Source organism: Aspergillus steynii (genome assembly GCF_002849105.1).
Source record: "Aspergillus steynii IBT 23096 chromosome Unknown P170scaffold_1, whole genome shotgun sequence".
Taxonomy (NCBI): Eukaryota; Fungi; Ascomycota; class Eurotiomycetes; order Eurotiales; family Aspergillaceae; genus Aspergillus; species Aspergillus steynii.
The window spans coordinates 391,476-415,901 of record NW_020194398.1 but is presented as its reverse complement, the minus strand read 5'-3'; the positions used below and the strand labels follow the sequence as shown (position 1 = coordinate 415,901).

General features: G+C 52.0%; 11 protein-coding genes across 11 annotated transcripts; 3 read left to right on the top strand and 8 right to left on the bottom strand.

Annotated features, from left to right (window-relative positions):
• Positions 1–220: 220 nt before the first annotated feature.
• Positions 221–1,369, bottom strand: P170DRAFT_344563 (PQ-loop repeat-containing protein; the record flags this gene model as incomplete). Its single annotated transcript, XM_024843470.1, has 7 exons — positions 221–386; positions 435–483; positions 541–597; positions 658–787; positions 864–954; positions 1,020–1,140; positions 1,213–1,369. 7 exons carry the CDS (start codon positions 1,367–1,369, stop codon positions 221–223), a joined length of 771 nt encoding a protein of 256 aa, XP_024709047.1.
• A 1,034-nt stretch (positions 1,370–2,403) lies between these two features.
• On the bottom strand, positions 2,404–3,518 carry sho1 (osmosensor SHO1; the record flags this gene model as incomplete). The annotated part of the gene is made up of 4 exons (XM_024850434.1): positions 2,404–2,919; positions 2,982–3,104; positions 3,162–3,317; positions 3,381–3,518. The coding sequence occupies 4 exons, from the start codon at positions 3,516–3,518 to the stop codon at positions 2,404–2,406; spliced, it is 933 nt and encodes a 310-aa protein (XP_024709046.1).
• Positions 3,519–4,590: 1,072 nt separating this feature from the next.
• P170DRAFT_431557 (uncharacterized protein) lies at positions 4,591–5,070 on the bottom strand. Its single transcript, XM_024848065.1, has one exon. The coding sequence runs from the start codon at positions 4,999–5,001 to the stop codon at positions 4,798–4,800; it is 204 nt and encodes a 67-aa protein (XP_024709045.1). The 5' UTR covers positions 5,002–5,070; the 3' UTR covers positions 4,591–4,797.
• Positions 5,071–6,137: 1,067 nt separating this feature from the next.
• P170DRAFT_431555 (putative nuclear distribution protein RO10) lies at positions 6,138–7,131 on the bottom strand. Its single transcript, XM_024848064.1, has 2 exons — positions 6,725–7,131; positions 6,138–6,583 (listed from the first exon to the last, which is right to left on the bottom strand). The coding sequence occupies exons 1-2, from the start codon at positions 6,954–6,956 to the stop codon at positions 6,177–6,179; spliced, it is 639 nt and encodes a 212-aa protein (XP_024709044.1). The 5' UTR covers positions 6,957–7,131; the 3' UTR covers positions 6,138–6,176.
• Positions 7,132–7,216: 85 nt separating this feature from the next.
• Positions 7,217–10,065, bottom strand: P170DRAFT_431554 (uncharacterized protein). Its single transcript, XM_024848063.1, has 7 exons — positions 9,900–10,065; positions 9,774–9,842; positions 9,670–9,703; positions 9,451–9,597; positions 8,168–9,388; positions 7,675–8,108; positions 7,217–7,625 (listed from the first exon to the last, which is right to left on the bottom strand). The coding sequence occupies exons 1-7, from the start codon at positions 9,984–9,986 to the stop codon at positions 7,293–7,295; spliced, it is 2,325 nt and encodes a 774-aa protein (XP_024709043.1). The 5' UTR covers positions 9,987–10,065; the 3' UTR covers positions 7,217–7,292.
• Positions 10,066–13,881: 3,816 nt separating this feature from the next.
• P170DRAFT_431552 (uncharacterized protein) lies at positions 13,882–15,013 on the bottom strand. The gene has a single exon (XM_024848062.1). The coding sequence runs from the start codon at positions 14,947–14,949 to the stop codon at positions 14,005–14,007; it is 945 nt and encodes a 314-aa protein (XP_024709042.1). The 5' UTR covers positions 14,950–15,013; the 3' UTR covers positions 13,882–14,004.
• Positions 15,014–15,850: 837 nt separating this feature from the next.
• On the top strand, positions 15,851–17,488 carry P170DRAFT_346010 (benzoate 4-monooxygenase cytochrome P450; the record flags this gene model as incomplete). The annotated part of the gene is made up of 2 exons (XM_024843535.1): positions 15,851–17,071; positions 17,138–17,488. 2 exons carry the CDS (start codon positions 15,851–15,853, stop codon positions 17,486–17,488), a joined length of 1,572 nt encoding a protein of 523 aa, XP_024709041.1.
• A 246-nt stretch (positions 17,489–17,734) lies between these two features.
• On the bottom strand, positions 17,735–18,832 carry P170DRAFT_504663 (pyridoxal phosphate-dependent aminotransferase; the record flags this gene model as incomplete). The annotated part of the gene is made up of 1 exon (XM_024854216.1): positions 17,735–18,832. One exon carries the CDS (start codon positions 18,830–18,832, stop codon positions 17,735–17,737), a length of 1,098 nt encoding a protein of 365 aa, XP_024709040.1.
• Positions 18,833–19,227: 395 nt separating this feature from the next.
• P170DRAFT_460102 (isopenicillin N synthase family dioxygenase) lies at positions 19,228–20,673 on the top strand (the record flags this gene model as incomplete). Its single annotated transcript, XM_024851910.1, has 7 exons — positions 19,228–19,404; positions 19,478–19,585; positions 19,646–20,065; positions 20,131–20,267; positions 20,321–20,492; positions 20,549–20,603; positions 20,645–20,673. The coding sequence occupies 7 exons, from the start codon at positions 19,228–19,230 to the stop codon at positions 20,671–20,673; spliced, it is 1,098 nt and encodes a 365-aa protein (XP_024709039.1).
• Positions 20,674–21,050: 377 nt separating this feature from the next.
• P170DRAFT_346185 (lysine amidinotransferase) lies at positions 21,051–22,100 on the bottom strand (the record flags this gene model as incomplete). Its single annotated transcript, XM_024843553.1, has 1 exon — positions 21,051–22,100. One exon carries the CDS (start codon positions 22,098–22,100, stop codon positions 21,051–21,053), a length of 1,050 nt encoding a protein of 349 aa, XP_024709038.1.
• An 896-nt stretch (positions 22,101–22,996) lies between these two features.
• On the top strand, positions 22,997–24,013 carry P170DRAFT_420551 (uncharacterized protein; the record flags this gene model as incomplete). The annotated part of the gene is made up of 1 exon (XM_024847299.1): positions 22,997–24,013. One exon carries the CDS (start codon positions 22,997–22,999, stop codon positions 24,011–24,013), a length of 1,017 nt encoding a protein of 338 aa, XP_024709037.1.
• Between the last annotated feature and the right edge of the window lie 413 nt (positions 24,014–24,426).

The window sequence follows — 24,426 nt, the reverse complement described above, 5'->3', positions numbered from 1 at the left end:
AGCCGCCCCGAAATCCGGTGCAAAGACCAACGCTTGGGCCGTTTTCTAGTCCTTCATCGCCTGAGCCGGCCTGCGTCGGGCCGGGTCTACTCGCTCCTGCTGCCATGGAGAATGCAACTGTATACCATGCATATCGTGTATCGTACATAGACGGACATATCGACATATCGTCATATCAACAGACAGACAGGCAGTTCCTCATTCTATATCACATCGACCCCTAATCCAGCAGTCCGTCGATCAGATGCTCACTCTCCCCCATGCCGTCCCTCGCATCCAACATTTCGTCAATGCTTTTCCCACAGGCTTCTGCCTCGAGACGCAGCTCGCGATATCGAATGCGCCAGATGAGATGGCTTGCATAGATCCCCACCTCCAATACCACCCTGTCCATCCTTAGTAGCCGTCGACCGGAGCGCATCGGGTTCACTTACACGAGAATGTACATGATCCCTCCTAGAACGTCGAAAATCCCCTGAGATGCTACATTTCAGTCAGCTCAGCACTCTTTCTCCACTGACTAGGATAGCAGAAACCTACCCAGTGCGAGCAGCGAAAAGACCCCTCCCAGGATATCCATTGAGAGAAACACCCAATCTAGTACGACTCTCATTAGCCAGCTTGCTCGACCATACGCCGCTCACAGGCCACACTCACTGATCCCAATCACCCGTCCATCTCTCTTCCACAGCTCAAGATATGGCGATAACAGCCCGGCTGCCAGAAGTACCGCGGCGGTAATTCCTACCAGTTGATTAGGCCAAGTGATGCCTTGCCGGTAGGGAGCCTGTCGATACCGTCGTCAGCGAGGGTCCATGGGGAAAAAAATCATCGGATGCGAAGAGATGACAAAAGAGGAGTACCGTTAAAGCCAGGACCAACAGCATTTCAATCACACCAAATAAGACCGTCAAGCCGACTACTAGCGATACCGCTTTGGCACGGGTGAATTTACTGCGTCAGAAGTCAGAATATATGCGACAGACCCCCAGTTCAAATCACCACCACCGCTGACATACTGATTATAATAAAGAATCTGCCCCCAGCTGATCAGCGAAAAGACCCCGAAGATCTGTGGCTGGATTTGGAGCGGAAGATTGACCTGCTGAAGGATGAAATACGCTCCCATCGGGACAGCACCTAGCATGAGTCCACCTCGTCAGCCCAGCACCGAGATGAAAAATGCGACAAACTCGACCAGAGAGCACGCACAGCAAGCCCACAGCAGCATTATTAACGGAGGGAGCCCGTCGGTCTTCTTCCGCGTCCAGTTATGCCATATCTGGGGGATCAGTTGGATGCACCATAGCACGGTCCCGATTGTGCCGAACACGTTCGAGGCCACCGTCACGTTGCCGTCCGCGGCCATGATGAAGGGTCATTTGGACATGCGAGAATCGATGGTGGTGGGAAAATGTGATGCCGAAGAAATTCGACGATGAGAATGACGCAGGCTTAAATAAAAACTTCGGCCGTGAACGGGTCATAGAGTAGGATTAAGTTGCAACGGTGGAGTCACCGTCCGTAGGGCTCTGGATGACTGGGAGTCGGTTGCCACCAACGACAAACCCGTTCTCTCGCCTTGACTCGACGGTAGGAATATAAGTAGAAGGTCTTTCACTCTTCTGCCCGAAAGACAAAATTACCCCAGAAGCCGACCGCAATCGCAGAGGGTCGTCGGCCACGGCGACGATCCGACTCCATGGGCCCGAACTGGGAAGGAATAGTGCGAATCCGATGGTCTAACACCGATGCTGAAGATCGCTCCCATCCCCACAGCCGATTACATCAAGCCGTCAAATAAACGGACTGCGCTCGACCAGAGATGCCCGGACTAACGAGGTCGAGAAAGAGGCGAATGGGGAGAGACGGGGATTGCTCAGCCTTGGCAAAACCCAAAGCGACAAGCTTTTCGGGCTGTTTCTACTCTGGTTGTCTCGACACGTGAGAGCAGCACTCTGCGGAGCTACGAAGGAGGACGCGGTTGGCAGCGTTGCTGAACCATGGAAAACCGTTCATTCTCAATGCTCGTGTCGAATCAGCATGCGGATGCCCACTCAATGAAAACTGGAAGGACAGTATCCGTAACCATACACAAGGGAACCAATCAGATGAACATAGATTCTTCAGAAAAAATAAAAAAAAAATAAAATAAAAAGATCAGAAGGATTGCTGGTGGTTACATGGGAATAGCAGACAAGACCAAAAATAAAACACACGATAAAAAAAAAGAGACCATCAAGACGTAACGTGATTTCGCAAACCAGACTCGCGCCGAGTGATACTACTCGAAGGGTATCAAAGATAAATTTTTCCTCGCGACCAAAACTGAGCGAGGACCGTGACAGACCAGAAAATAGAGAAAAGAACGCATGAGGCCGGGGTTCGCCTCCACAAACTCGATCACAGGAGGATCAAGTAGTTCGATGGTGCGATACCCGCTTCTCCCGTGGATTTTCTGGCCTGCCACCATCGCCCGCTCACGTCCGACACCTCCAAGATCTCGTGCTTCGCGAAGCTAATCTCGTTGGCATCCTCCGGGTTGGCATCATACGAGTAGATTGCCTTCGCTCGGTATGGGTACTCTGTCGGCTGGGGAACCTCGCCCGCAACGTCGCCACTCCCGTTCTGAGGGAGATTGGTCGTGGATGGGTTGCCGAAGCGAGCCTGGGAGGGGCTGCGGTTCTCGGAGCCGGGGGGACCGCCGGGGTATCCGGAAACAGGTGACGAGGTTTCGAATCCGTTGAGCTGCGCGGACGTGTACATCTGCGGGGGCTGGCTGGAAGTCGTCTCGGGGCGAGCGCCAAAGGCGGACGACATGGGTCGGCTGGTGCCTTGCTCCTTGTGGAGGGCGAACGAATCGATGAATCCGCGGTGAGTCGCTTGGGGTGTTGACCCGAAGTAAAAGATCCAGACAATCTGCATAGCGGTAAGCAAAACCAAGCCAGCGCAATTCTTGACCAGACCAATATTCCACTTACGAGGACCATAGAGAGCAAGATAAAACCAGCACCGGCGGCTTGCGACGAAGAACTATCGTCGTATACTAACGAATTGACGGACAGGGTCGTAATCACGAGACCAGCCGACAGATACCCGACAATCTACCATCTGTCAGCATTCAACGTTCGTCAATATGGTCGATGGAACCATTATCATACCGCCACCCCATACGTCAAGCCAGTATCCGTGCCGAAGACGACCGTCAACCCAACGATGCAGCAGAACATGTAGGCAACGGCCCACCACGAATACGTCGGGTATTTGCCATTGATATCAGCGATGATGGAAGAGATGAATGCGATGAGCCATGCGAGCTAAACACGAGAACGGGGTTAGTCGAGGAATTCGGAATAGACCGTCGAGCTGGGAATACATACGATCGAGATCGAAACGGTGGCGAGCGCGAACGGGTCGCCAAGGATATTGCTGGGCCTGAACTGGGCCATCCTTCGAGTGGGCTCCGAATATGGGGTTGGTTTATGAAAAGACGGTGAATATGTGGAGTATTCTACCATGAATGTGGTTTGAGCAGGAGCGCGCTGGAATATATAGTGGGTGGCAGGGCGCGGGTGTTTGCTGTTCCTATACCGCTTCGACGATACGGGAGAAATGACGATGCACGGTAAGCCGGTTGTGGTGGTCCTCCTTTGTGGTCACCGAAAACCTCAATTTAGCGAAAGTCCGGGATAAGAGTCGATTGCCGGCGATATTGGTAGCGATCGAGTGATGAATATATCCAGACGAGTCGAACTACTAAACAGTCAGTCGAGTGTTGAGAAGAATCGAGGACGCGCTGGACAAAGAAACATGACGATCGGCGGAGGAATGGGACGGCATCGTGGAGCCGTGAGACAACAACAACACGTAGCGATGGCTTGCAGGCGCAGGGAGGGGGGAAAAGAAAACCGAGCAGCGCAGGCCGAAGGCAGGACGCAGCAATGCAAGATCGTACCTTGAGACAGTCGAAGCGAATGTATGACGACGGGGCTGGTGAAGTTTACAAAGACAACCAATGCAATAAAATCAAGGCGGAAATAAACTAAATTGAGACACCGAACCAGAGGGACTAAAAAGAGCGAGTCCCTCGCGAGGGTGGCAGGTGTTTAGGGAAGGCGACAAGAAAAAAAAAAAAGGAAAAAAAGGGCCCCTTGCAGAAAGAGGCACGAATAAACAGCAGCGCCTGGCTGGAGAAGGAAGGATAAAGTATGAAACGGTCGTGAGGTGGGGAAGAGAAAGGAGGGAACGAAGACGAGAAGGAAACGGAGGATGGAAACCACGCAAAGCCAGAGAAGAAGAGAACGAGGGGAAAACGAGTGAAGGGTCGATAGGATGAAAGGCGAGTGAGGAATAACGAGGGAGAACGGGGAAATTGAAGCCCCCAAACGAAACGACGGGAAAGGGGGGCAGTCACTGACCAGGCAGAGACTTGGCGGGTTTCGCAGTCGGTGGGCCGCGCACAGAACACGCCGATGGAATTGGCCCCGGAGGATCGAGAACAATCCGCTCGTATTGTCTTACTCTTCTGTCTAGGTATAAGGTACCTTAGTGTCTACTCTGTGCTGCATTTATCCATAGGAGGGACGGTTCTTCGGGTTCTGAGTTCTGACTGACGATGGAAGATGCCTCAGAATCCCCAAGACATGAATTCCCATCTACTCCGGTCAATTTCTATTAATACAGAGACTACCCGGCTGGATCCTCCTTCTCCGCTTTCAACGGAGCGACTGGACGGACACGCAACTTCACTGCGCCGATGGCGATGATTAGTCGGACGCTAGACCAAGTGGGTTTGGCTCATTTCCCTCGCATTCCGGTCGAGACCTGAGGCTGAGGACGACTCCGTCCGCTGTGGCACGCCGTCAGTGCCGGTGGCTTTGCCTCGCCCGTCCGTGACTCCATGTACCGGGTACCACGCCCAGGCCGCGTTAGCCAGGCACCGTCAAAGGTACCGGATACCTTGTCACCCGTGCCTGGCCCTAGGGCTTGTCCAGGTCCCATGTTTAAGACCGAGACCTCTTGGTTCGCTCCCCGTAAGGCACGCCGAGGGTGCGTGAAATTAGATCCAATTCCACGGTAATAGCGATGTTCACATGAACGGACCCTGGCCTTTCGCTCGACTCCGTGTCTCCCGTGCTTCGGGGAATGCCAATCTGACAAGGCTGATTTGGATTTGACTGGCTCCACGGTAAGGGCTGGAAGGAAGGAAAAAAAAAAAAGGAAAGAGAGAGAACAGCCCTCACGTCCAATAGTCAATCTCTCCGGCGGTTGTTGTCGGGCGCAGTGCAAGGGCAAACGTGCAGACGCTGATACACCTGCCGGAGCCACAAGCACTTGTCTAGACTCTCGATCCCTCGTCGATTGCAAATCAATCGACACTCGACCCAATTTCTCATTCCCTCCACACCAATCGTCCTCGTCACTCGAACGTCGATTACGGCGTACATCGATGATTGAACTAAATTAAAGACACATCGGCATTGTTCGCGCTAGCCCCTCGAATCCCCATCTACTTTCTTGTCATGTTCGATTTTTAAGCCCGACGAAACAGAGGCTGAAAGTTTGAAACCCGACGCCCGTTTTTCGTCTGGTGTTTTGGACGCCAGGTCCAGTCGATCAACGGGTCCTGGGCCAATTTCGGGGGCGTTTTAACTTTCCTCGACATTCGATGGACGCAAGGGTTGATCGGATCTGGCCCCGAAATTGATGCTGATGCTCCATCGTAGGTACCCGTGTTCGCGCATCACGTTTCGGAAAGTGTTCATCGTCATCTTCGCGGTTTCTCGCCCTTGATTATTACACGAGATGCAATAATCCCGCATGGAATGTGAGGGTCCGCTTTCTCCCCGACTTTGTGCCTGGAAATTCGCCGCGGAATTGAACCCGGTCCATTCATTGCCTTGAGTCTTCTTTTGTCCTTGGTCAGGCAATTCTTCTTCCCTTGCTGCGGCCATATCTTTAATTACATACACACATAACTGTCCAATACCTCGCCAGGTCAGCGTCGAAGATATTCGTACAATTGTGATTGTATACGCAGCCCCGGCTACCAGCATAAATCACAGCCTGTACACCGTCCCTGCAGCGCAATATCCCCTCAGACAGAAGGGAACCAGAAAACAAAAGAGGTATCATATCATAAATCACAAAACACAAAAAACCAATCCAATCCGTCCTTACAGCTCCTTCGCCCTCCTCTCCCGCACCACTTCTTCCCTCCGAACCTCCCTCTCCACATCCTCAAGTCTCCCCTCCCATTCAGCCCAACACTCCCCACCGCCCACCAGCGCGATCTCGTACCAGCGCTGCAGCGCCCGCGCCGTTTGTACCCGCAGCTCTGAGATCTCTCGCGCCTGGTCTTCCTGCTTCTGCGCCAGTTCGGTCAGTCGCGGCTGCAGCTCGATCAGGGAGGCGGAGGCCTGGGCGTCTGGGATCGGGAGGTCGTTGAGCGAGGTCAGGCGCGATGCGGTCTCGGGAAAGGCGGAGGCGTAGGAGAGGACGATCGAGGCGAGGTTCTGGGTCGTTAGGTTCTCTGGTAATGTCTGCGGCGGGGTGGGTCGGAAGAGGTCGGGGAAGCGGTCATCTAGAATGGTAGAAATAGAGGGTTAGTTGTTAGATAGCCAGTCTGGATGTTTGGTGGTTTGGCGATCAGGTTGGGATGCGTTCGGTATGTCCGCATTGGATCGGATGGGAACGAAAGGAGAGAGACAGGGAGGGATCGTACGAAGTAGAAGAACATCTCGCACGGCGGGGTTATTCCTGCTGAGCCGTTCTAGGTCTCGTTCGAGGTGGAGGAGACGACGCGAGACGCTCTCTTCCAAGGACGCCGGTTTGGCGGGCGCCGTGGGGATGCCGGTCCAGTTGGCGTCGCCGGTCAGGAGGTAGGTGAGTCGTCGGAGACGCGATTCGAGGAGTTCGATGGTTGCGCCGGCCACGGCATCGTTTTCGAGAGCCATTGTTGTCTGAGGCTGTGGGTGGTGGTGGTCAGGTTGTTTCTACTCCGGAGTTGCTGGTGATGCTCCGATCGGGGGCGGTCGGGGGAGTGCAAACATGACATACAAACATTTGTTTGGTGGAGCCGACCGCTTTGCCTAAGACAATGCTTGAATGTCCTTGATGTACTCCGTATAGTTAGCTAATTAGGTAGTTCTATTGACTATCCTATAAATCGCAGTCTATTCGAGTCAAGCAAATACTCATTCCTGATGGTATATAGCAAAAATTCATGTATTTACTCGAAAAAAACCATTCTATCGAATGGTGAAACATCGCACCCCTACAGTGGCACCCTACTATGGCGCGACTTTTGCTTCGCTGATCTCGTCCCATCCGGATTGCGGGTTTTGCGTGGGTTGCGCAAGTCCTGCGGTGTTACTGCGACTGAGCAAAGGCCGCCCACCCCTTTCCTGCATCTCCTGCTCCGGCCCCGTCTCGCGACCGAAGCCGCCGACTTGGTAATCGAACACGTTGACGGAAGCCTGCGAATGTTCGTCTGTCTGCATAGAAGTATCTGGTGGATTGGTGTCTGCAGTGAGATCCGGGTCCCGTTCTCTTGCCACGATTTCTGTGGCGCCAGATTCTTGAAACTCGGCGTCAAAGGCTTTGTTGTCGATGTGGACGAATTCCTGGAACATGATTAGATTTGTAGGCTTCGTCAAGGCAATGGTGACTTACTTGGAGTGGAGGCGGTGCCGGCTCATTCTGCATGTTCATGGCGTGGTCATGGGCGTACACAAGGAGCACCGTCTTCGATTCCTCACGCGCTGCCTTGAGAACCTCGATTTCTCGGACTTTGCGCGCGGTGTATCCCACCACATCGGCATCTTTTGACCCCGTGTTACCGTCATGATTCATCTCCGCCTGTCGCGCCTTTGCATCCTCGATGGAGAAGCTAATTCGCCACCACTGCCACTCGCTATCCGCCTCGGACCCCCGCGGTTCGTCCGTTGCCTGCCGTCGAAGCACATATGTGACATGTGGCTCGGTACAGACTCCTCGCAGCGTGTACTTGTGGTAAGGCGGTTCACCGGGGGAGGTCGACGGCTCCGTAAGGATTTTAGAGTAGCTGCGGAGGGTTGCCAGGGCTTCTTCCTTCCTGGATTCCAACTCTGAATCGTCCAGCATTAGTATACAGCCATACGTTCTCAAGGCTCGGATTACTAGGTACCTTTTAGCTTGTCCTCAATTTTGCGCGAGATGCCGCGCAGCTCCTCGGCCAGCCGTTCCGCATCAGCTTTGGAATATTCTGGGGCCTCGCTGGCCCCATTTGCACGTTGTTGTGTTAGAGCAATAGGCGCAGCAATCGCGGCTTTTTCTAAGACCTCCTTGTAGTTCATACCCCGGTGAGCGACCGACTTCGAGGCGGAGAACCGATGGACTAGAGTTTCCAGCTTGTAAACGTCCTCGAACACCTGAAGTCGCTGCGTACGGAATTCACGCGCAACGTCCCGACAGCTAGCGAGGTACCTATCGGGGTAGAAGATCGGAGGCACCTTAACGTCAATGGGCTTTGATGAGTCGCTGCTTTCTAATTTGATGGTCAAAACCTCGGCGACATGTTCCAGCCATACATCGTCGAGCGATTCACCGGGCCTATCCGACCACACCGTCCGGTCTAATACATCGTACAGGGTCTGACCATGATCAGGCTCCACAAATGGATCAATCGTGAAAAAATCCCTTTGGATTGGTGTATCGTATTCGGATAGAGGCCGCTTGTATGCGCTCGACGAGAATATGGTTGCCAACTGATTGCCGGGATCCGCTCGAACAGCTGCTTCTTGCCAAGTTTCCAAGAACCTGCTGATGCTGCCTTCGGAGCCATATGTGGACATGCACTTTAGGCTTTCGAGAGCGTCAGCGCTGCCAAAGGATCTGTTCGTGGTGTCTAGAAGGGCCACTAGTCTTTGGGTCTCGTGAATGATGTCATCCCAGTCGGTGTTGCCCTCCTCGACGTCTTGCATTGTCACGATCTTAGGGAGGCTGATAGGCTGTCCATTCCACCACTGCGAATCGTGGCCGTAGTCCGACAGCACTCGGCTTCTGAGCAAAAGTGCTTCCCTCGCTAGCGGGATCGAATGAAGGATTGTCAACAGCCCTCCTAGATATAGGTTATCTTGAGTGGGGCGAAGGAAGGCTGGCTCATCCCCCACCCTTTTGCGGTCTGCAGGATCCGGGCTGATGATGATTTCACGCGCGCTCGAGTTGAACAGAGTCATTGCCCAAGCGCCTTCGTCGTAGTGGTCTTGAGTCGCTCGTCCGAAATTTGAAGGCTTCGCACTTGTGACCCCCGACTCTTGGCTTCCGAGATTCTGGTTCAATGACATAGCCACCGCCTGTTGCAGCTGACGTTCCTCCTGCTCTGCTAGTGTTAAGCCTTTATTGGGGTCTGCTCGGAGTCGAATACGCGGTCAGCAGGTGCCAGATAATCTCCAATAGTGTAATTGCCACCTTGAATCTCCTGCGAAGGAGTAGTATTGGGTTGGTTCGGGGTAGGCATTTGCGCTTGTGATCTTAGATTCACACTCGATGGAGGGCGCGAAGGAGGAAAGGCTGCTGAACCGAGAACCGAGTCGTCGTCATGTTCGATTTGAAACGCTGCGGTGGGCAAAGCTGTTGGTCAAACTGATCACTCGGTATTGTGACTGAAAATACACGGATTTGACATACATGGAGCGTTCGCATCGTGTTGAGGAACGGGGGCCTAGAGAAGAGAACCCGCAAGTTAGTCGTTGATCGCTCTCTGAGCTCGGCGCATTTCAGGACTGCCTCACCTGGAGCTGAGAGCCCGTTGGATCTTCAAAGTAAGCATTGATGGCTTTATTTGGGTTGAGGTCATTAGCCTACGGCGATCCAGGTCAGCTGGCAAACCACATTTGAAGTGAGCGGTTCTTGCTAACTTTCAGGAAGCTGACGGCCAGTTCCCGCGATGCGCTCGTGAAGCTCACAAAGTTGGCAATCGCCTCCTCCGTGGGTTCCGAAGTCATCTCGAAGCCCTGGGCGGTCGGGGTTTCTGTGCACAAGCGAGAGTTCTTTCCTGCCAGACAAGACGAGTGCGGGGATGGCTTGCGGGGAGACGAAGGAGACGAATTGTCTGGATGGCGCAGCTGTAAGGCAAGTCGGAGAGCTTCCCCACCACATGACATGCCGCTGCCAAGACACGCCGGGTTGTTTTTCCCACCGCAACAATGAAGTCATTTTTACGGAGTATTCATTTTTTGCCTGGTAAAAGCTATCGGATTTATAGAAAGCTTCGGATATTCTCCGCAGTGCATCTCGATTATACACATGTATATCTGGTACCTGCCACGGGGATTTGCGTAGGTATACCGAGTAGATGTACTCCACATACTACAGAGAGTATATACCTTCAGAACCCGGATTGGGATAAGTGTCTAGCCAAGTTGAACGAGTACTCCTAGTATATCGAACCAAACAAAATAGCCTCCCAGTGCGCGATATCTGTATGCAGGACAGTGAAATGGTTCCAAGCTGAATCATGCTGACCCACGGAGGCGTGCACAGAAACGATAAGACTGACTGACTCTTGCAGGTCCATGCTGCGGCAGTGTCTCAAGGGTGACGCTGTAACGACCAGGATATCGTAGTCCAATGTGTTCTAAAATATGACAATCACTGCAGCGTGGGGGCGTTCGTATACGGCTGAGATTTCAATACTACCAGCTTTGCTGCTAACGGACCTTGAAGCTTTCAAAGCTTATTGATATGCTCTCTCAACTGTCGTCGGTAATTTGGCCTTCTACAGTAGTCAGCTACCTGACACAAGGCCGCAGGCAGCCAATAAACGTATTGCTCAAAGTTTGAAAGCGGTGCTCGCTGCCCCCGGGAAGCAGATTGCCCTGATGACTACAGCTGCCGACCAGGCGAGCAGATCGACGAGCCGTGGGGCAGTGTCGCACTTGTTTGTTTGAACAAAGGCGATCCTAGTGGATACGCGTGCCTTGAGCACAAGCACTGTGGGAATGGCGGCGCGTACCACTGTAACATAAAGTTGAACGGTCACTGGTACTGTGGTGTCAATCATGATTGCGAACAAAACGGCTCCGATTGTTTGAGGGGCAGTTCATGCTATTCTGGGAACTGCCACTATGGATGGAATCGCTGGGCCTGTGCTGAAGAGGCTAGTATTAAGTCTAATCGTTTACATGGAGGAGATCTATAGGGTAGATCCCCTCTTAGTTTGTGTGTGGGCAAATTGTGCTGGATGTCGAGTAACACAGAAAGTTATGGACATGTATGCATGTCAGCATAGCCACTTATATTAAGTGCCATCAGACGCATACGTCAAATAGAGAAAGTGTTGAATTACAAAGAAAAGTATGGATACTAAGTACAGATAATAATTTCCGAAATGTCCTATACATATGACAAAGAAGCAACAAGAAAACCGCTGGCCTTAAGATGAGTCGAAACAGAAGATTCCGCACAGACTAGGCTGGCACACGGAGAACAATATCACGATAAGGTGAATATAGCCAGATAATATCATCCTATGTCGATTAGCTTCGTCCAGAGAGGTAAGAGTATATACTTACGCCATTAAGCAGATCCTCGGGTTTCGTTTTCGAAAGGGCTGGCTGCCGAAAACACTCAACCTTATTTACATACTGATATTTTCCAGTTTTCACAAGGCAGAACCTCAGAACATGATCGGGACGGTAGTCTAACTCCAAGATATCAACTTGGAGTGACGTACCTTCATACCATTGCCCTAGTGTGCTGATACCGCTGTCGTTGTTGTATATCAGTAGCATACCTGTACAACGATCCCCCAAATAGCAAACCTTAAGTCTTTTAATATCCGCTAAAGAAGCCCGCGATGTGAAGCTAGTCCAAGGGGAGGAATTGAGAAGGTTGAGGTGATTGAAGTGGTACGGCATATCCGGCATTCCGTGATCTGTTGGTATCAAAGGGGATGCTTCAGGGCGATAGATAGCACCTATGCTGGTAAACATAGAAAGACCTGGGGATACGTCGTAATATAAGCCCAGAATATCACTACTCCTGCCACAAAATAACGTTTTCACTTCAACTTCCGAGGGCGGTATATATGGCGCGAGGGTTAGATTACGCCCCTTGCTGGTTGTAATCTGTATCGGATTTAGGAGATTAATATAAAATCGAGGGTAGTGAGCTTACTGCGAGATATGGTCGGCAGGTACTACCCCAGATCACGGATATTGATGTTAAATCTTCGGAACGTGAAAGTCCAGCATGAACTGGGTAGCCGCTTTGTTGGCCATACCAAGACACCATATGACCGAGATCTGAATGGTCGTTAAGATGTATTCCCAACCCAACCAACCCCCTGGTGTCACAAAATGCAGTGAGGCCACATAAATAATACCCCTCCCGTTGCAGCGGGATATAGGCCATGAATCTTTGGGTTTGGGAAATAAAGTCGTATCTTTGCGGCCATTCATAGAACGAGGTTTCTGGTAGGTTATAGAGTTGGCTCGGGAGCCAGGGGCTCACCCAAAGAAAGTCGTGGCCGAACTTTTGCTCAATACCGGGCTCGGAAACTGGCTTCAAGTGGGAAACTTTTAGACCCTGCTCTTATCAGTGGGTTGGCTTAATTTTGATGAGCAGGTATCATACATCCCACTCTAGTTCCACCCGAAGTGGCTGTGATGACTGAGGATATACAACACCTAGGAACTCTTGGCTATTGGATTTGGATTTATTGTTGATACATGCTGTGTCATTTGACAAGAATTCGATGTGCCGTAGTCCGTATAGACCGAGAGTGAAGACGAATACAGACATAGACGAGAATATCGAGTGGCTCAGGGACCAGTTACTCCGATGTCCGTAAAGTCTGTCTCCTACACATATCCCGGATATATACGTTCCATCCAGAGTGGAAACTAAATAAACAGAGATATCTCCCGACAACTGAACCGTCGCGGATACTGGGACTGGGACCCTATTAATAACCGGCCAGATTGTCTTGGTAGCCCAGAGTGAGAGTAAGCAGCGAACAGCAGAAGGGGGTATAAATTCCCAGATGGTGTTGATAAGCTCCGGTGGAAGATTCGCAGTATTCGCAATGAGCTTATCAAGATCTGTTTTGTAAGCAGAGTCCGTAAGAGACAAGGGTGTGCCTATGGCTTCTGTTCCCGTAGGGGGGAGTGAGTGTGACAAGGAAATAACTGCAGTCGATCCGATCCGAGAAGGAGTTGAGACACTCTGCGGGAGCTGTTCCCATACCAGTGGATTTATCGCAAGCCCGAGGTTATAGACAAAGCGTAGAGATAATTGACCTTCAATTGCTGTCCAGCATAGAGCATGAACCGAGGGCGCAAGCGTAGACCTCCTCTGATTCTCTGACTTGGATATTTGAATATTAAGACTGTGAATATAAATGATTCTCCTTTTCTGATGAAATTTCAATGGCTCTGTCAAGACTGGATGATCCTGCCTGTTAAAGAAAAGGACTTTTTCACATCAGTATATGCAAGACTTAACGAGCTAATTGATTCCTACCTGAGCGAAAAAGAACGGCTGGATTCAATTTCTCCCCACATAAAGAACAGTATGGCGTCCTATGATACGTAGTGGTCTCCATTGGCGCATGTGCGATATAGAGAAGAGGCTTGATGAGGCCAAAATCTTACTCTATTAAAACTCGAGGACTAGGCAAATTCCGGAAAGCTTTTTTCCAGCATGACATTAGAGAGATTTTGAAGACCTTGATTAAGCCGTCAGACAGGAGATGCTAGGAAGGGGAGAGAGGAAGGTTAGGAAAGACACAACAATGGAGTAGTACATGACTAATATGCAAGGAGTTGGACTAAATAGCAGTGAGCCCCCTTACTGTACTTCTCAGAAACCCCGTTCTGCTATTATTTACCTCCTTGGTAATGATCACAAGCCGTTCCATTCTATACCAACTAGTAGCAGACTATACCAAAGCCTGTTGAATGCCTTGTGTTATATTGCAAAATTAGGAACTACCAAGTCTCGCCTCCTTTGGGGGGCGCCTCAGAGTGTATCATGACCAGTATAGAGCTTCTGCTTAACATTGACAAAATAGCCATTGTCCAGAGACCATTCACTGCATGGGCCGCTGCCATTCTGGTCATCGTATAGCACCCATTCGCACCAATCTGAATGAGTACGATGGAAAGTTGCAACTTTCGTATAGTTTCGAGGCGGGAATGGCGCAGAGTCCATGGTCGGGGTGTCTTCTTGGGCCTGTAGACTTGAACCAAGAAACTCCAAAGGAGGAATAGGAATAGGCTCCAAGTGGCATGGTAGACCTTTCTGAGCATTTGTGTCGATCTTATTAAGGTGATGTGCCCCAGATTTTGACGTTGGTTGAAAACTATCGTCCCCTTTGAAAATCCAAGGTTCTGGCGCGATTGTCAACATCTTGCGAAAGATCTTTATGATCTTTTCTGCATCAGCGTTTTCACCAAGATCCAAGTAGTGGCTGCTGGTACCACGATATGGATTATCGGACAAGGCCTCGAGTTTCCGCCCATTTTCGTTCACCTTCCACAACCGGATTTTAACACCAATAATGGTAGCAGCATACACAAACAGGCAGTCGTGGGACGGGTCCTTGAAGAATTCCTCGCAGTAGTCAAGAGCCTCCTCCTCAACAAGATCGGTGTTGTAATGGCCACTTGCACGAGGACGCTTCGCCTCGATGATGCATAAGGTTTGGAGTTTGTTGTCCTTGGTGATGTATTTGATGGCCAGGTCGGCCCGCGAGTCTGACTCGGGGTAGGGCGGGCACTGAGAGTTGACAAAAACAGTATCGTATCTTTCATCGCCTGCAAACACCACTTTGTTCAAAATATTTTCCATTAACTCAACAGTAACGTTCTCTTTGGGCTCCTTAAAGTCAGGTGGCAGAGGATGAGGGATTTTGGCCTTGTCATAAGAAATTTGATTGGCCCACGTAATAAGACGGAGCGCCATGTCAGTCAGGCTTTGGGGGAAGAAGAGTTTATGAATATTAGAGCAACTGTAGTTGATAGTAAGGAATACAAAAATGCATAATTCCAGGAGACCTTAGACGCTCTTCTTTTATAGTTAATGGATCTGCCTACGAGCTCGGTTGGCTGTGTGAGGGGAAGTAATCAATCGAACTGTTCGCTTGGAGTGCCCCCCCCCCTTGAGTATGGCCAACTAGAGCCCAGCACAGCCCCCCCCCCCCCCCCCCCCCCCCCAAGCTGAAACTTGCGACTTAAATATCCAGAGATTATAACCCGAGGAGATTTACTGCTAATTGCGACTAGTAAATACCGGTAATCTACTAGAAAAAAGCCGACCTGGAGACATGTGAACTCTCTTGATTGTACCCATGTATGGCTGGTACCTTCTACGAGGATATCACTCTGTTATCTCTCAAAGAGAGACCGGGAAAGCCTTCAGTCTTTAACCCTATTCCTATCACAAACATCCTTCACTATCTCGCATAAACTCAAAAGCCAGGGACTGTATATACTCGGGGATCTGTAGTGGATAGACGGGGCAAGTGATGTTCGCCCAGAGAGTGGTGTCCATGTCGTACAGGAGGCATGACTCCACTGGATGATTGCATTGATGCATATTTCCTGGAGACCGTGACGTTATCTTAAGAACCATAATTATATTATTTTCTGGCAAGTGGGTCGCAATAATATGCCCCGAGATGCAGCATGTTTCGGTTGTCTTCTCCTACAGCCGCATCCGGACAGACGTGACCATTACCCCTTCCGGCAGCCAGCCTCAGACCTTCAAATAGATTGGATTCTCGCCAAAGGCCTGCGTGTGATCGGTAAATACAGAGAACCCAATCCAATCAAGCCTAATTGCTTCTCGGTTTGCAGCGGAGAACATGCTGGCAAATTGGATCCAGGGCAATGAACTTCCCATCCTGATAGGGGCTGTGATCACCCTATCCTGCATTCTGGTCTGGATTTCTCGGGCCTCTCCTTTACAAAATGTTCCTGGGCCATGGCTCAATAAATATCTGGGTGTTAGGATTGCCCTGGCGGAAATGCGCGGGCACCGCAGCCAGCAGGTCGTCGCATGGCACCAGCAATACGGTCCAATCATCTGCATTGCGCCGACTCAGATCTCGATTGCCTCATTGCCAACTATTCGTGAGATCTATAGTTCGACGGGCCGCGCTGACAAGAGTCCCTTCTTTAATCACTTCGTCGCCTTCAATCGCCGGTCGGTCTTCACGACCCTCTCCTTTCCGGATCACAAACGCAAGCGAGCCGTTCTCTCCGCATTCTTCCAGGGCTCAACCATATACGGGCAACCTGCCATTGAGGCCTTCATCCGTAACCATGCCTTGGCTATCTTAAGCCAGGTTGAGGAGAGAGGCTCAGGAAAGAGACCCGTCGACTTCTACCCACTTGCCGACTGGTACGCATTTGACAATGTCGCTGCACTTGTCTTTGGCCCGCAGCATGCCTCTGCAACTACAAAGCACCCGTGTGAAGAGCGTGAGATACTACGAGACCTCAAACAGGGCCAAGCATGGTCCCCACTCCGCCAACGCTTTCCATGGCTGATCCCAATCGTAAAGATGGCTGTCCATATCCATAATGGGAATACGGGCCAATTCGACGCGGAACGCCGCTTGGCCCAGTGGACGTATGATCGGACGCTGCGCACGCTACAAGACCGCAATGCTGTCGGGTTCGACAATCTAGCTGTCTATTTGGCGAGGAAACTAGGGCTCAATCTCGGTCCAGGTGCTCTGCAGGAGACCTACGACGACCATGCTCACGGCCTTGTGGAGTATATTGCGGCAGAAGTGCTAGACAATATCAATGCAGCAGAGGCATCGGTTGCCGCAACGATCACGTACGTGATTTGGTACGTGAGCATCAATCCTAAATGGCAGCAGAGACTCCGAACGGAGCTTCTGGCGCTGCCCGTGAAATCGGATGGCCTACCCAGCTTCAACGACCTCGATCGGGCTCCCATCCTCGATGCGTGCCTGAAGGAAGTGTATCGCTTGAAGCCGGCCAGCGGCGGGCGTGCCGAGCGTGTTATCCCTGCTGGGGGGCGCGTCGTATCGGACGTTTATGTTCCTGAAAAGGTACCATTTCCCTCTTCCATGACGTGATGTAACGCTCACTGATGCCTGTTGTCTTTATCTGTACAGACCGTGGTTGCGGCCTCGATTATCGCAGTTCACACCGATCCTGCCATGTTTCCCGACGAGTCGAGATTCTGTCCCTCGCGCTGGTTGGAGGCGGACGAGGCCACATTGGCCCGGCTCAATGCTTCTGTCATACCGTTTGGATATGGAGCGCGGGTGTGCCTGGGCAAGGTGATGGCGAACATGGAGATCAAAATCCTGCTGGCAGCGATGTTCTTGCGCTATGAGATTGTGCCTGCTAGCGTGCACACGGGCGCATCGATGAAGCAGGCTGCTGCTCGGGATGGGGTCCGTAGTGGCCTCAGTGGAGAGTTTTATTGCCGACCTTTTCCTGGACCGAATTGGCAGAACTGAGGCTTCGTCGATGGATTGGGTGGTATAGTAATCTCTGGCAATAAAACGATCATCTTCAGTTTACTTGGCCTACTTTTATCTTTCCATTGAATTTGTTTTGTTCTGATTGAGTTTTGTTTTGCAATATGACCAGTCTTGTATACAAAGAGTTTGAAAGGACTCCAGACCCGCCTGTCATCCTGCATGCCATGACCACGAAGCTTGCAGTCCGCATGGAAAAGCTAACGATGAATCCACGACCGAAGATCAACCACGCAACGCCTTGGAGATGGCAGCCAAGCCCTCTACCAGACTATCTGCGCTTGACCAACCGTACCCGAGTCGAAAGTACGTGTCCGGCCGCTCAAACCATCGTCCTGGTCCGACATACGCTTGATGTTCCGATAGTAAACGATCATAAAACGCCGCAGTGCCCCCAGGTGGCTCCCTCGTCATGCGTACAAAGCCCATGACGCCCCCGTCCGGGTACACCCACTCCACGAGTTCCTCCGACTGCACCCAGGCCTCCACCACGTCCCGACGGCGTTTCATCTCCGCGATGGTCGGGGCGAGGATTGATTCGCAGCGCTCCAGTATCTGCTCCGCCACGTACTCATCCAGGACGCTCACGGTGATGTTGATCTGTTCCTTGGCAGCGAGGAAGGTCTCCTGCAGCTGTTTGTTCTTGGTGGAGATCCAGCCGATGCGGATCCCGGGGACACCAAAGGCCTTGGACATGGAGCCGACGCCGACAACGTGAGATCCTAGCGAGGCGCAACCCGGGAGACGGTCGAGATACGTGAGTTCCGCGTACGTCTCGTCCACGAGAACATAGCAGCCGTGTCGCTGAGCCAGCTCGGCAATTTGCCGCAACTCCGCCGCGGACATGCAGGTGCCCGTCGGGTTGTTCGGGGTGGTGAGACTGATGAGCTTGGTCTCTGGCTTGATAGCCTCCGCGATACGCTGGACATCGACCTGGAACCCCTGGTCGAACTCCAGATCGATGTAGGTGATGTCGCAACCAATGGCACGCGGCGTCTCAATGTTGCTGGCGTAGTTGGGCCGGGTGACTATGAGGTGGTCCGATGCGTTGAGAAGCGCCGTGGCCACGATAAACAGCGCGGCGGACGCGCCTGCAACCACCAGGATATCGCTGGCGTCTAGGCCGTCACGCTGAGCGATGAGTTCTCGGAAGCGGTCGCTCCCAAAGTGCTTGCTGTATGCCAGTGGCAGATCTCGGGGGACGGGTATCCCAAGGTCTTCCAGGGTGTGGTCGCCTACAGCGCTGTCGCTGAGGTTGTGGAGGATTGGCTGTCCAACCTCTTCGGGAGCTTCAATCTCGATGGCTGAGCGCTGATAACGCATGTTAGCGGTCGTAAGAAGAATGGTCAAAGGAGAGCTTGCGCTGTAGACAAACAAGGCAGCAGTGGATGGGAATATAAACCGGCTGGCATAGTGCCGAATGCAGTTTTAGCACACTATGTGAAAGTTCCTAGACGCCGTGCCTGCCTCACTCTGCAGGACGCATCTGGCGTGTGTTGTGGTGTTCTGCATTCGGCAAAGATGTAACTCGAAATCCGCATGCGGGAAGAATTCGCCGTAGGAGAAGGTAGGAATGTGGCATCTGACCATGGATTGTCTCACCCAAGAATGTCTGACAGCAGGAACACACTATATCAATAAGTAATGACAGGGGCTCAAATTGCTTGACACACCTTTAATCGAACTGGGAAACATTTTCCGCCATCGACGCCGTCGCGATGTCGTCCACCGTCACCAAACCATCACGAGCAAGCCTACATCTCCAACCGGCGGATTTTGAGAGCGTTCCTATCATTGATCTCTCTAAATTGCACTCGTCCAGCATCTTGGAGCGACAGGAACTAGCACGCGAGATCGACCAAGCCTGCACTCAAGTTGGCTTCTTTTACATCAAGGTGCAGTTCACTCTGTCCGGATCTTCCAGCGCTTGACCTGAGCCCAAGGAGCTAATGTTGTGTCGCCCCCTAGAATCATGGCATTGCAGAGGAGCTTATCAATGGAGTTCATGAGGCAGCTCATCGATTCTTCTCCCTTGACGATGAGGAAAAGATGAAGCTCTACGTGGGAAAATCACAGGTATGTCTACAGATGTTGATGAGATCCTCATGGAACACGGGTCTCACGGCATGATTCTAGCACTTTCGTGGCTACAGCCCCTTGTATGGCGAGAAATCGTCCAACCCCGACCTGGAAGACAACGCCCTGAAGAACGCCCCAGGGGCTCTATCTGAAGCATTCGATATCGGATACGAAGTGTCCGGGGACCTGCAAAAGGGTTCGGACAGCCGGCTTCCCGTCGACAACTTCGGGCTTCATGGGGACAATCAGTGGCCAGAGGAGAGTCTCATCCCGGGGTTTCGAGCCATGTACCTACGGTATTTTGCCGAGGCCCTTGAGCTTTCGAGAGCGTTGATGAGGATCTTCGCTTTGGCCCTGGGCCAGAGGGAGGATTTCTTTGACTCCATGGTGAAATTTCCGGGAGTCACGTCGAGAATGTTGCATTATCCGCCGCAGCCCGTCCAGGGACAAGAGATCCCTGGGCTGGCAGCGCATACGGTGAGCTGCTCGTCCAGCACATTGGGTGACAATGACAATATTCCAATACGGTGAATCATCTCTAGGACTACGAATGCTTTACGATCCTGTCGCAGGACCATGTTCCTGCCTTACAGGTTTTGAACAGCCGGGGTGAATGGGTGGTTGCACCTCCCATCCCAGGGACCCTCATTGTCAATATCTCGGACACGCTATCTTTTTGGTAAGTAATGCGATTGCGGCGTTTGGCTAGACACCCCTTTAACGACTCTATAGGAGTAACAAGAGGTTCAAGTCAGCTATTCACCGGGTGGCCAACCTGTCTGGAGAAGAACGATACTCTATACCTTTCTTCTTTGGCGTCGACTACGACAGCACTATTTCCGTGCTCGAAAACCAAGTCTCTCCTGGTAATCCTCCGTGTAAGGAGCCATTCAAAGCGGGCGAGGTACGTGAAACGCCATCTCTCTTAGACAGTTTTGAGTTGACCATAAGCATCTATAGTACGTGCGCTGGAAACTTTCCCAAGCATACATAGGATATGGTGGGGAGCCTGCAGGTAAGAGCGAAGATGCTTGACATCTATACGGACTGTTGCAGGGATTGCTCGTACCCAAACAGCTATATAAGTTATACAATAGGACCTCCTGATTATCTTAATATGATTACGCGAAGCCTTAACTATCCGATTAAGTTTACTCATCTATAGGCCTAGTAACCCTAGTTTTTCTGTTGACGTTGGAAGGTAGGCACTTCTGGATCTCAATAATCGGCGTTGTAGTTATGAGGCAAAAAGCCATAGGACATCCAAACGTTTTCTGAAAGGTTGATCTTTGTAATGTAACGTAGACATAATTACATCGCGCTACTGCTTCACTGGATTGATTAATGATTTCCAAATTTCATCTTACGATCTGCTTTAGTTACCGCTTAGACACGACACTCCCCCCCGATGTAAGCCAAATGGCTACATACATATCAAGATAGAAATATAACATCCTTTCCTTTAGCGCCTGACCGTGCTGTCCCTCACCAGATCCACCGTGGCACAGTGGAAGGAGCCTCCGATACTGTTGACATGCCTGAAGGGGCATAGAATACATTCCATGCCCAAAGACTCGTAAAACATTGCAGTCTGCTGATCGCTGGACTCAACCACGACCCGTTTCCCGTCCAACACCAAGGCATTGAGACTCAAGTAGGGACTTGTCATATAAAGCGGCGGATCCTCCGGCTCCTTCGGGGTGAACGGGTAAGGGCGCAGGTCCCAATCGGCCAGCACCGCGTGTTTGCGCAGTGCTTCCTCGGTGACCTTGCGGGGGTTGTAGACCAGCAGGCCTTCGCGCAGGGGAAGAATCGTCGCGTCGATATGCATCGCATGGGGGTCGTCCACCTCGATTATCTCGATCTGGTACCCCGCAGGCAGGCTGCGCTGGATGTACTCCACGCCGGCTTGGTTTGTAACGTGGCTGAGTTGTCCGAGGATGGTCTTGCCAAACCGCAGGAAGTCCGCCGTGTCGAACGCCGGGCGGCTGTTGTTGATCACCCACGGACTGGGCTGACTCCCATCCTCGTCCAGCAGGGTATCAGCGAGGGTGTGTGGCGGGCGGCGAATGATCTCCACCCGGCTGTCCTGCGCCAGCTCGCTTAGGATGAATTCATACGCGATTTCAATCTCCTGATCCCGACAGGGCCACGCAAAACAGGCTTCGATTAACGTGTTCTGGACGCTCATGAGCCCATCGCGCGGCATGGCCCCGGTATATCCATCCACATCCAGCCAGTTGACCCCTGCGGGCGGCCGGTACACCCGGACTCCCTCGGCCTGAAGGATGGCTGCGAAGTAGTCCAGTTCGGCCTCGGCCTTGGCGATGAGCTTTTGATCGAAGGGACGTCGGGGTTTAAAATGGTGGACGTGATGTGAAGGCATCGTTGCTTCGATCATCGCCGGGGGAGCGTTGGGAAAGCACGCTTTCCCTGCTCGTCCCACGATCACCGAGCGGAGAGGAGACCATTCGTCATCGGCTTGGACAGACGGCAGAGAATAGTTAACCATTGCGGTGTATTTGGAAAGGAAATTCAAAAGTCGCCGGGGAAAGGCTGCTCTGTCGGGCTGATCTCTCGAAGAAATGATAAATGCAACCAATGAAGCATCAGACGCAATGTTCGGAGGCCACTGTGCTCCCTGATATAAGGACCTGCTGTGTCGATATCCGTTTTCAGACTACAATGGCTTCGTCGCTGCGGGCCAAAAGATCCGGATGCTTCCCCGCAGGTGTCAGACAGCACTCTGGTTGCACACCCAATGGCTTTCCATTGTAGACTCAGATAAGGTTAAAGCTGAGGCGATTTGGAATTATGTGCCCGCAGGCCAAGAATGTTCCTGTCCTACCAACTCCGGCTGTATCTCATTCCACCGAGACAGCGGGACGATCGCTCTCTGTCAGTTCCCCAGAAAAGTCCAAGCTGTCCCCGCCGAATGCGGCAGTGGAGCAAGGGAGCAACGCATTCCGCATGTCAAGTAAGTGAATCACCAGATAGACAGGCCTCCGGAATGTGGGATCTGGTCGCAGCCTGGCAAGGGGTTTATGCCCCGAAAATGGAGCCCGTCCGTCTGCTGAACCGTCTCTGGTAGAGCGTATTTTGCCATTACTACCAAGGCATAAACAGACTCGGAAAATTGCTCCATCGCCCCAGAACCTTCTGATTTCAGAACCTGCCGACAACGGTGTTGGCTACGATGTGCCCAAGACACATGTCACTGTAACGTCGCGGCTCATGGATGCGTGCGTCGTGATTCACGAGTCCCCATTCCTCATTGGAGCCGTATGCCGGACATAGCATGTTGCACAAGTCATATAAATGCCAGACGGATAGATAGTTATAGACGGCATAAGTTAACAGCCAGAACACAGTGAACTCGAGAGCAGCACTTGCCTTACCTCGGACACAATGGCGCCGTCATCTCCTACCATTACCTTTCATATTCCTGCTGGCCCCGGATATTCCTTTCGGGCCAGGCTGCTCCAGGACGAGAACCCCGACGTCGTCCAGCAGGTCCTGGCTCAGCTCCCCCTCAAGAGCGTTCTGGGTCATGTCGTGATCGCGGGCGAGACCTTCTGGACCCCGACCCGGATCGTGCACCTGGGCCGCAACCACATGGTCCAGCGGCATTTGGGTGCGGTGTATCTGAATGCACCAGGCCAGTCGATCTGCATCACCTACGGCACTATCACGGAGAGTGCCAAGATCAACAAGTTCGCCGAGGTGTTTGAGGAGGACCTCCCCAAGCTGGCGGAAATCGGAAAACTCGTATACCAGCAGACCGTTGCGCAGCCGCGCCACACGCTCATGGAAGTGGAAATCTCCAGCGAGAGTTGCCCACGCCTTAATCCGTCTGAAAACCACCCGGTGGCAGCACCGCCCTCCTCGCCAAAGCATCACTGGCTCGCGGTCAAAAGCATAATAGACCAGGAGATCGACCGAGTCTGGCTCGAAGAGCCGGCGGAGGTCCAGAAAGTCCGCTGGGGGGTGATTGACAGCGGCGCGGGCAGTGGCCAGCAGTACTTCACGGTTTTGGTCCACCTGGAGGCGTATCTCATGGTCATGGGTGGCGATGTGATAAGCCGCTTCCTGAAAATCGCCCAGTACGAGGATGTCCAGCTGCCGACTTTGAATCGCATCACGAAAGAGTTCCTGGTGGAGAACTTCGACCTCTTTGAGTTCATGGCGGACTTGGGGCTGGGGAATATGTTCAAGATCGGCCAGTTGTATTCAGATGCGCTGGACACACTGGCTACCAAGGAGGAATACATCCAGCTGACCGGGGCGATGCAAACCTATGTCAATCGGATGCATCGCTGGGCCTACTTCATCTTTCCATGGCACCTTGGAGTTGCATTCCCGCGCCGGAAACCAGCTGAGCTCCGTTCTTTCTCCAACCTTGTCACTTCTGGTCTTCATAATTAGCAACTACGAAGAGCTGGCAAAGCGCGGCCCGGTTTTCAGGGGAAAACAGCTGAAGGTAGCCGAAGAGTCGAATTCCCAAATTCCAAGCTCCACTTGTCTCCTATCGTTACGTGTTTCTGAGAGCGTTATTCCAAGTATGAGAGAGCTAGAAGTGGGCGAATATTCAAGCAGGCCAGAGCAAACGGCCGAATACTATGCGGTGAATTTGCCCCCCTCCCCTCCGGCCAGTGGTTACTGTGATTGGGGATGAGTTACTTGTAAAGCCTCATTATGTCCACCTTGCGTAACAGCCGCCTAGGCAGTCGATCATTAGTTATGAACATGTCTTAAATGCCGCTAATAATCATCGAACTAGGATTCCTGCCAAGGGGTATTTTCCATTGTAATCCGGTTCCCTAATGCGAAGGCCCTAT